We start from the raw sequence: 11,159 nt of genomic DNA on the forward strand, positions 1-11,159 counted from the left end.
TCGCCCATGTGGCTATCTATGACCTCCGATTCTTTCTGATTTATTTCGTTTCTGTAACTTTTAAGCTTCCTATCTGTTTTGTTAACTTGACCCATTGATTCAAGCAAGCAATAAACACATACATATTTATATATGGGTAAGATATTGTATATCAAATCGGTTATATAAAAAAAAACTTAATCATATATATAAAAGTTGTCTAACGCTCCCCATACGAGTGTTACATCATCACATAAGAAAATGACATGTGTCGTTCTAAATTATTTAAATAAAAAGATTAGCAAAATTAATTGAGAGAAAATCAAAAGGCTTTTGTTGTGTTAAATTCTCCATTAATCTCACTCTTCATTGATTTTCTTAAAAACTAAAAAATAAAGTAAAGGATCATACTAATGTATCAAACACTATTTTCATTCTACTCTTCTTATATTATTAAATTTTTTTATTGATGGTAATTACACGATAATGGCTAAAAAATTACTTGTGTTGTAGTTTATATATTTGCTACCTAACTTCATGTTACGTTTTGTGAATATGACATTCTCTCTTTTTATTTTTGTGCGTTATGATAAGTTGGTAACATTGACACATAATTTTTTATATTATTAAATTTCTCTTCTTATATTATTAAAATTTTTTATTGATGTTCATTACACGATAATGGCTAAAAAATTACTTGTGTTGTAGTTTATATATTTGCTACCTAACTTCATGTTACGTTTTGTGAATATGGCATTCTCTCTTTTTATTTTGTGCGTTATGATAAGTTGGTAATATTGACACACAATTTTTTTCACTTAATGGTCCTTTGAGACGTTAGACATACCAAGAAATTAAAAACACGAAACTCTCTCCTAAATGGTTGTATACAAGGAGAGAGATCTAAAGTGTTGACTTAAATTGTACTAGCATATCATGATGTGATTGGCTTACTAGATGACGAGAAAGTAAATGGAACAAAAAATTTCTTTGTTTAGAATTTAGTTAGGCAAGTTTCAAACCACATAAGTAACATAATTACATACCATGTATCAATATATCATATCTTATTATTGTATGTATTCATGATAATGAAAGATTATGATCGTAGGTATATAAATAATTAGATTTATACATAAAAAACGTGGAACTAATATTTCGAGTCAAAGATGAATCTAATCATAAAAATTATAATTATAGAAAATAGATATCACTTTATTAATTACATATAACACACACACACACAAAATAACATAAAACGCAACAAAAACCATAATCATATTTTTCTGCAATTTTTAAAACAGAAACCCACGCGTAGCGTGGGTATTCATCTAGTTATATTAAAAGAGATGTTGTATATTTGAACATTGTCAAGAATCAATAATTTATTTACTTCAGTTACCACTGAAATTATATGTAGAAAGTGTTTAAGTACACTTAGAAAGGGTAATTTTGGAATTAAAATAATTGAAATCAATGTCAATTTCAATTCGATTTAAGTAAATTATTTCCTTTAATTAGTTTAGAGGTTTTTCAAAGATTTTATTAAAAACTCTCCTCTCCCCTCATCAATAAAATTGGTTTTATCTTAAAAATCTATATTGTTATATATTACTAGGTAAGATCCCGTGTCATGCACATGTGTTATTTAATTTTACGAGAGGACGATTTTAAAAAAATTCAAAAATTTATATTGAATCTTGGGATGTCAAAACTAAATTTGTAAATACCCTAAAATATTTTAAATTAAAATATAATATCTCATGTAATAACACAATCTTTTAGTGTATAAATAAATTTACAAATTAAATTTCAAATATTTTAATGATTTATATATACAGATAAAATTTTATTTACGCATTCATAAATTTAGACTTATAGATTTGCGGTTCTAATTTAATTTTTATAATATGTAAAAGAATTTGTTGATGTTAAAATGCATATACTATATGTTTACATTGTTTAGTTTTCAAATGAAAAACATAATGCATTTAATATAAAAAAATCTTTCTTATAGAAGTTTTGTTATTTTAAAATTCGAGATATTTAATTTTTGTAATTTAAGTTAATAAAAATAAGTAGTATATGGAATTAAAAGTGTTTAGTAAGATGGTTAGTCAAATTAAATAATAAAAAAAAAGTTTGTGGCTTGATCACGTATATGTTCAGTAACGCGGGTGTGTGATCTTTTCCAATTTTGTGGCTTGCACGTATCAACGGCCAACTCTTTCGACCTTTTCCAATTTTGGGTTTGTGGCTTGATCACGCATATGTTTGAACTTGGGTGTATGAGCTAGTGAATGTAGCAAGATTATATAGCTGTTTCAATTCTAATTCTCGAAAGATCCTATCTTTGCAATAGTTTTGGGTTCTTAAACTATAGTAGCAAGAAACTTGCTAAAAATCTTGTGGGTTTGTCACACCATAAAAAGGAAAAAAACCAAGAAAGCTAATCTAGGGAGAGAGAAGTAAATTGACAGAGGATAAATCCCCTACTGTTTGCAAATTTCTTTTGTCATTTCACTCTGATATTGCTCCACTCATTCAGAGACCAGGTTATCCATTCATGTTGCCTTTGGAGACCATTCTGGTTCTGAGCCATTGTTAGTGTGCTATCACCTAAGTGAAAAGAGAGAATAACCAAGAAACAAGTAAGATAAGGGATGACAAAAGAAATTTAAGGTATTGTACAAAAAGATTTGTATTGTTGGAAAGCTACTTACCACTATCTGAATGGTTTAAAGCTTCAGATTGAACAGGTATTCAATTCAGAGGATCTCTTTGTGTTTGGTTTGTCTCTTGTTCCTGATGATAACGATGACGTTGTTGCTGCGGTATTACTCCTTGTAGCCCGTTGTTGTTTGCTTCATATTCAGGTGTTTGCAGCTCCAAAGGCAGTTCGTATTGTCCATATTGGTCATCTAGCAGGTGCTCGAGTTGCGTCAGTTGTTCTGCTGTTGAAGGATCCATCTGCTGGAAATTTGGGACGCTATTTTCAATATCGTCTCCAAACTCATCTGTAAAATGGTCAAATGCCGCAGTAGGTGCTTTTGCAACAGTTAGAGCTCTAGTATCTATGGGAAAGAGAAAGGACATTGAATCAGACAAATGCTTAAGTAGAAGAGTTATAAAAAAATTAGAAAGGAAGATTAAGTATTTTCTTTACAAGCAAGATCATTAGATGTTGGGCATTGAGCAGTAGCTACTGGTGCAACGGCTGAATATACAGGATCGTAATCTATGGAGGAAAAAAAAAAGAGTGATTCATACAAATGATTCAATGTAAAAGGGTTTAAATTAAACTATCAAGGATAAAGAGAGAAAGGTTGAGTGTTTTCTTTACATGCAGGATCAAAATCTGTCAACCGTTGATCATTAGCTGCTGGTGCATCGGTAGGAGCTCCAAGATTGGTACCTATGGAGAAAGAAAGTAGAGTAATTCATAAAAAGGCCCAAGTAGAAGTGTTAAACAAATGAGAGAGTAAGAGAGAAAGATTGTGTCTTCTTTACACGCAGGATCACTATAAGGAAACCATTGATCATTAGCTGCCGGTGGAACAGTAGGAGCTCCAAGATTGGTACCTATGGAGAAAGAAAGTAGAGTTATTCATAAAAATGCTCAAGTAGAAGTGTTAAACAATAGAAAGATTAAGAGAGAAAGGTTGAGGGTTTTCTTTACAAGCATGATTATTTGGTGTAGACCATTGATTTTGATGAAGATGATTTTGTTGACCATCAGGAATCGGCAACCGGTTTACTACAAGACAAAAAAAAAACAAAGGAAGCTTTAAAAGTCAAAAGTGAAAGAAATCGAGTTTTTGCCGAGCTGCAATCATGACCAAGAAGCTATAAAATGCAATAGATATCAAACAAAACAAACTCAATATTTAGAAAGAGAGAAAGGTTTGAGTATTTTCTTTACAAGGTAGATGAACAGTTGTAGTAGACCATTGATAATGCTGAAACTGATGTTGCTGATCATTAGGAATCTGCCACTGGTTTACTACAAGACAGAGAAACATAAGGAATTCTTAGATGTTAAAAGTGCAAGAAATGGAGTTTTCGAGCATGACTCTAGTACCATATATGTATGTCGGATTTTACCTGTTGGACCATTTGTATCATCTAATACCAACATTGCCAAGCTTGAAAGACTCACCTCTGACATATCAGCTACATAATGCAAAGAGTTATCAAACAAAACAAACCCAATTTTCAAAAAAATTATTGAACTTTAAAGATATCATCAGTAGAAAGATTTACAAGGAGTATTAGCTAGTTTCTCCAAGAGATGAGCTCCTTCAGGATCTTGACGAAAAAAATTCTTGAGTGTATCTACACAAAGACACCAAAAATAACTGAAGCAGTTCATAAAATCGATCAGTAAATAATCCATAAGAAGATTTTAGTCCTTGTTACGTACATGATGCAGTATTGATATCAAGAGCTCCATGCTCGACCATCAGAGAAACTTGCTTTCCAAGTAAACTGTTAAACATCGTTATTTGACGCGCTAATTCGCGTTTTAAGTGGTACTTGTTGAAAAACTCTGGACTCTCTTTCTGAAGCTGCTCCCATACTAATAAAAGAAACAGAATTCGATCGTTTATAAACAGTCCACTTGGCAATATAATTTTTTTTAAGAAATTATTTTCAATTAAACCACAAATAAAAGACATTTAATTATATTCACTTATTCACAATTTAATATAAAACTGAAATCATATAAATTATGTATTAAATATATACTCCACTCAATTTTATTCAACACACAATCAATTAGAATTGTAACTCCCATATTTATTTTTTAAAATTGTAACTTCTATCATTTCTCATCATATAAATACTCATTTCCTCATATTTTCATTCTCTCATCTCTCATCCTCTTCCACTATATCTCAATTTTTTTTAATTATTGTTTTGTGTTTTTTTTTTTAATTTAGGTTGTGGTTGTTGTTGTATGGGTTAAAAAACTCAAATTAAATATCATTGTAAAAGCTTAATTTATAATTTATAACTTATATCTCTCATCCTCTTCCACTATATTTCAATTTTTTTTTTATTATTGCTTTGTGTTTTTTATTTAGGTTGTGGTTGTTGTTGTATGGTTTTAAAAAAAATCAAATTAAATATCATTGTAAAAGCTTAATTCTATAATTTAATTTCTACATTAGTTTTTTTAATTTTTTTAAAGATTCATCTCCATTTTATATTTTAGATTATTATCTTATAAGTAATCATTCTCTCATCCTCTTCTACTATATTCATGTATCTATTTTTTTTGTTATATGGGTTGAAATCAATGAAAACATCATTGTCAGAATTTGATTATAATTTGTTTCTCAATTTTTTTAGTTTCTAACACCATACTAGATTACACCTATTTCTTCCTTAATTATAACATTTTTAATTTTGAATTAACATATGTAAAATAAAGTTTTGATGGCTATAACAAAACAATTATTGGTGATGGAAAGTTAAAAATATAAATTCTAATCATCGCAAAACAAGGGAGTGAAGTTGAAAAGATCCATCTTAATTATTTACTATGGATTGATTATTTTCTAACATATTCATGTATTTTTTTTAGTTATTCAATATATAATGAAATCAATTATTCTAATACATTTATCAGATATTTATTCCTTACCTCTTTCTTGTCTCGAATAAATTTTTGTAATTCATTTTAGTATATGTATCACTATATTTATTTTTTTGATCCAATAGATAATTATATTAAGATTTATTATAATTTTTATTTTATATAAAATTTGAGGTTTATCTGTTTATCAAAAACAAAAAAAAATTTGTTAAACAAATTTGGTCCTGGAGATTAAAAAGAATATATGAAATTATATTTTTAATGAAAATTATATTTAGTTAGAAGAAAATTAGAATGAAATCTAACACTTATACTTAAATAGAGTGAAATATAGAAGAAAAAAAGCTATAATAAAACAAATTTGTTTATTATATCCTATTAACATGACACTATTAGTATGAAATCTAGCAATAGAATTTTAATTGATGAGTAGAATTACAAAACAAAAACCTTCTATCCTTGGGTTTTTTTTTTTTTTTTTAAACCTTTAGATTGAAGTTCATATGATTTTATAAGAAAACAAATTTAGTTTGCCACTTACAAAATAATATGAGTTTGAACTATTATGTAGGAGTTTATATCAACAAACAAACGAAGTATCTGTGAGTTATATCAATAATATATGAAATGTATTTACTAAAATATAAGCAAATGTAAGATATCAAATCATAAGAGCCGTTTAAATTTCTTCTAATTATACTTATATTGAAACAAAATTATAGAAATTATTTTTGAAATGATAGCATTCTTATTCTTTACTATGTAGTTTTGATTATTTTCTTACATATTCATGAATATATTTTCTAAAATTATGTGATCTTTTAATGAAATAAATTTTGTAAGAAGAAACCTCTTATTTCTTACGTTTGTTTTAATATAATCATATTAAATATATTTAGTTTTGTGATCTAACATGTAATTTTATAAATACCAGTATATCTATTTTTAAAAGGTTATAGTTAAAATTATTATTTTCCAACAAAATAAATTTACCAAAAAACAGTTATATAATTGGTAATCCGAATTAGTAGTAAAAATAAATAAAAACCTGTCACTATAACTTAAATTATGTGAAATATAAAAAAGAGAGAAAAAAGATAAAAATTATCTTTTAGGATTATTGTTAAGAATATAAAATATATGTGATAGCAATGTTTTTTATTGAAATATTATATAATATATAAATTTGTCTTTTTTTATATTTTCTAAAACTTTTTTTATCATTGACACAAAACATAAAATTATGCAACAAGTCGCGAGTATCGCGGCTAAACAACCTAGTACTAATAAAAGAAACAGAATTCGATCGTTTATAAACAAGCACAGAATCGATTCAAATAGAAACAGAGATTATAATATATATACTTGGTTTGGTGAGATGGTGACTAATCTTGTGATTGTCCTCCATATATGTTACCGTTTCCTCCAAACTCATGTACTTTTGAATACATGTCTCGATTATGTTCTTTATCTGAAACAGAAAAACAACAATCACACGATATTAGCAAAATAGGTCACAATAATAAGCTTTAGATATCATGAATGTTTGTGTAGAAAGTATCAATACAAAGTCTATGATCTGTGAAACATCATGACTGCAGCTGCAGAGAAGATTGTGACGAGATGGATAGCTCATAGCTTTGGAGAGAGGCTGACAAAAAAAAAAAGATAAGTCTTTTTCGGGAGTGAAAGGTTAAATATATATATACAAGATTCACGATTCATTTTTTTGTGATTGGATATTTAGTTGCGAGAATATTTAGTGAGATGATGACATAACATAAGTCACATAACGACAAGATTTAGTTGCCAGAATATTTAGTAAGATAATGACATAACGTCATAACGACAATATTTAGTTGCGAGAATATTGTTTATAAACAATAAAAACAAAACACCTTGCTCCGCCGTATCTGTTGTTGTTTTCTAGCAAAAACTTCTCCCCTCTTCCGCCGGTTTATGTTGTCACCGTCGAGACGAATCTCCGGTGAAGTCGATTCCCCCCACTCTGCCGCGATTCACCTCTGTTTAATCTTTTCCGACAAGTTTCTCTCATGTTCCTCAAATTGTTTTATGCTTGTATCTCATCGTCGCTGGAAGCCATTTTTAAGAGTGGCTTGTCGCTAAAAACAGCTCTGGAAGAGAACATTCTCTGAATTCCTCCACTTTCAAAATTCAAAACTCTCTCAAGCTCCATTTTCAAGACAAGCTTCATCAACAAAACTTGTCCATTGAGCTTTTGTTGTCCGTCGCCGGCAACGGTCTGCCGATATACGCAAACGCCGCTGGCCTCTTCTCGGTGATGTTACCATTGTGGCCTCTTTTCCGGCGACCAAGTCACGAGCCGCTTGTCTAACCTAGCCGGCAGATGCTCCATAGTGACAAACCTTATATGTGTTTCTCTTTATTAGATAAAGTTTTAAAACGCTCAATCTTTAAGCCATCAAAATCCAATGAATGTGAGAGACCTTTGTCTTATTCCTCCTTTTTGGAGAGTACATTTTCAAATTCCTCCATATGGGAGAGACCCTTGTTTCTATCTCTTCTTTATGAAGACTCTAGTGGCTTTAGGAGACGTTTTAGTATCTTGTACCTGAAAAAATATCCGGTTACAATGTTTTCTCGGTATGTTTGCTTTGTGGAAATGGAGATGCTAGTATACGACTTTGTTGGAAATTAAAAGAGATAAAACTTTTGTTTACATCATCCATCTCACTGGCACTAATATTCCCAGCATCTCTTTGCTTGGCTCGGGACCTTGGCCTGCAATTGTGTGGCTTCGAATCCTCCTCTTAATCGATGTCTTTGGACATTGGCTCGCGAGAATTTCTTCTCGTACTATATGCAACCTGGAAAAGGTGCTCATGCACTTCAGGCGCATTATTGGAAGTTTAAAACTGCTTGGAATCTTCTGTATCCCTTACAGCAATGGTTATCATGGAGCTTGGCATCCTCGAAAAGGATAGCCCTCTGCATCTATGAAAATCCTTCCTTTGTGGTGGAACTCTTTATCACTAGGATTTCTATTTCTTCAGTTGTAGTCTATTGGGGATATATGTGTATAATCCGGTTAGGATTAGATCATATCTTTTGTGATAGAGTTTATGTCCTACATTTTAGGATCTTAAGCTTATCTTGTTATCAAAGCTCTCGTGAGCTCTCATGTATAAATACCATTGTTTGGTGAATGAATAAAGCAAGTGGGTTTGTTACCTAATTCTACATGGTATCAGAGCCTAAGATCCAACAAAATCTCAAAAAAAAAAAAAAAAAAACTTTTCTTTTTACGATAGTTTCGTTCCTCTGTTCTTAAAACTTTGTTTCTTGCGTGTCAAGCAACAATGTCTCTCACAGAAGATGGCTCGTCGACATCAATATCCACGGTTGGTCAATCAGATACAACAAAGGTGTCACCGTATACTCTTGCAAACACAGACAATCCAGGGGCCATGATCTCATCAGTTACGTTAACTGGTGACCACTACAGGAAATGTGGGTATTAATAGCGGCCGAAAAACGCAATTATTCATCTACCATAGCGTTTCCTTAAGCGCTCTGACATCGCCCGTTATAGAAAGTCGGACACTTTTGATAGCGGTTTTGCGTTGTGCAATAGTTAAGTATACAACGATAGCGTTTAAGACGCTGCTATTATTAATATTTATAATAACGTGTAATAATCGTTATGATTGGGTTGTACCTATTTTCATAATTTGTTTTTTCTGTAATATTTATATTTGATTAATTATTTCAGTAATATATATTTTTTACAATATTTTTATTTTTGTTAATTATTTTAATTGTATTTAAATCAAAAATAAAATAAAAAATACAATATTTTATTATCATTATTACATGAAATATATACAAAAACCTTTTATTAAAATACTACATCAATAAAAATATACAAGATCGATAAATCTCCTATCTTCATCTACCCCTATGTCTCCTATCTTCATCTTCCTCCTCTGTCTCCTATCTTTTAGAACCACAATGAGCAAACAAAGAACTCATATACAAAAAGGATCACTAAACTCAAATCAAAGTCACAGACCAAAGGCATAAGAATCTAGTCGTACATTCAATCTATTAATGCACGTTTGAGCTAAAGGCTTGATGTATTCTCGAATGAAGTCTTGGATCTGGACGGTTTCTCCGGTGAGTCCAGATGCCTCAGCTACAGTGACTTTGTTGTAGCAATGCGAGAAGGAGAACACTTCTCCTTCAATTCCAATGCTGAAGTCGTTCCAATTCCAATGCTGAAGTCGTTTGTTTAAGATAAAACAAAGTAAGAATCTTTACCTTAGTGTTTTCAGTGTGAAGAACGAAAGTGCCTTCATTCGGTTCCATTGATGTTACAGTACCCTGGTGCGACGATCCATCTCGGAGCTGCCAATCAAACAATTATCATGTTATAACTCCCCAACAATTTGCTTAGGCTGAAACAAAAACCAAATCATAAGCATCAATAGCTAACTGCCGACAACCTCAGCCACAACGGACCTAACCCAACCACCGGAGATTGTCCGGATTTCGTTAATCCCGACAAATGCAGATCTAAAACACCGGATTTAACCACATAAGCTTAACCGACGCAACCGGAGAATTGATTTCGCTGTCACCACCCTCAGCTGCAAGATCTGCCGCTCAATATCCGTCACGGAGATGACCGAACCCATAAACTCAAATACACGACTGAAATCTGCCTTGAGCCTCCGTCCTCTAACAGCTCGGAATCAATAGAAGTAGCCACCTTCGCCTCGCGAGCCGGAAAAGAAATTCGAAGATGTCCTCACCGCCACCTTCTCCCCGACCTTCTCTCCCTCGAATGAGATGATTGGAAGAGTCGCTAGCTGAGATGCAACAGAGAGCGGTTTCGATGCTTTGCCGGAGCCGAATTTTGAAACGGAAATGTAGGTTTTAGGGATTTGGTGAGAGGAAGATAAAAAGAGAGAAGAGGAGAAGAAAGACAGAGAATTTGGGGCTGTTGCAGAGGAATCCATTGTTGGTCGATGAGCTCACCTATCTCAACGAAGAAGAAGAAGACTGAAAGTTTTAACCTATCCCATAAGATGTAAGATCTAAGAACAGATCGTACTAAGGAAGAGAAAGCCAAAAGGAAAAGAAGTTTTAACCCAAAAAAAAAGAAAAGAAGGAGAAACGTTTAGCCGTCGGATTAAATTCATCAACGGTGGAGAATAAGCCCAGAGTGCAATCTCAGTAGTTACTCCTTATTGGCTAAGAACATGAACGGCTCAGATCAAATCAGCGATACAGATCAACGGTGTATATTAATCACGTCAACAATAAGAAAGGACGGCTCAGATCAAAGTCGGCGCGATCTAACGGTGTAGGATTCGTCCCACCATGTGGGAGGTGAGTTCTCATTGGCTAATAATGAAAAAATCAGAAAATTATCATATAAAATTGTTTATTAATGAAAAAAATATAAATTATTTCTTTAAAAATTCAATATACGTATTTCAATTTTTAGAATATTTTTTCTTATAAGTATAAAATTTTTAAATTAAGAACAATTAATATAGGTTAGTATTCCAACTATCTAACTTATATGTTC

At 31.4% G+C, this 11,159-nt stretch overlaps 1 protein-coding gene and 1 long non-coding RNA gene across 2 annotated transcripts; both read right to left on the reverse strand.

Annotated features, from left to right (window-relative positions):
- Window positions 1–2,109: 2,109 nt before the first annotated feature.
- Window positions 2,110–7,217, reverse strand: LOC9310688. The gene is made up of 10 exons (XM_021021509.1): window positions 7,149–7,217; window positions 6,947–7,052; window positions 4,403–4,558; window positions 4,084–4,152; window positions 3,659–3,736; window positions 3,490–3,561; window positions 3,363–3,394; window positions 3,149–3,281; window positions 2,703–3,062; window positions 2,110–2,598 (listed from the first exon to the last, which is right to left on the reverse strand). The coding sequence occupies exons 1-9, from the start codon at window positions 7,215–7,217 to the stop codon at window positions 2,743–2,745; spliced, it is 1,035 nt and encodes a 344-aa protein (XP_020877168.1). The 3' UTR covers window positions 2,110–2,598; window positions 2,703–2,742.
- A 2,678-nt stretch (window positions 7,218–9,895) lies between these two features.
- Window positions 9,896–10,234, reverse strand: LOC110227735. Its single transcript, XR_002331427.1, has 2 exons — window positions 10,069–10,234; window positions 9,896–9,970 (listed from the first exon to the last, which is right to left on the reverse strand). It is a non-coding gene; the product is annotated as an uncharacterized LOC110227735 (long non-coding RNA).
- Window positions 10,235–11,159: the final 925 nt, after the last annotated feature.

This window comes from Arabidopsis lyrata (assembly GCF_000004255.2).
Source record: "Arabidopsis lyrata subsp. lyrata unplaced genomic scaffold ARALYscaffold_6, whole genome shotgun sequence".
Taxonomy (NCBI): domain Eukaryota; kingdom Viridiplantae; phylum Streptophyta; class Magnoliopsida; order Brassicales; family Brassicaceae; genus Arabidopsis; species Arabidopsis lyrata.

Coding starts and splice junctions, on each gene's coding strand:
- LOC9310688 (XM_021021509.1), bottom strand. CDS start 7,217: ATGAGCTATCCATCTCGTCACAATCTTCTCTGCAGCTGCAGTCATGAT. Junction 4,153..4,402: donor TGATATCAATACTGCATCAT/GTACGTAACAAG, acceptor TGCATTATGTAG/CTGATATGTCAGAGGTGAGT. Junction 3,282..3,362: donor GAGCTCCTACCGATGCACCA/GCAGCTAATGAT, acceptor TATCCTTGATAG/TTTAATTTAAACCCTTTTAC.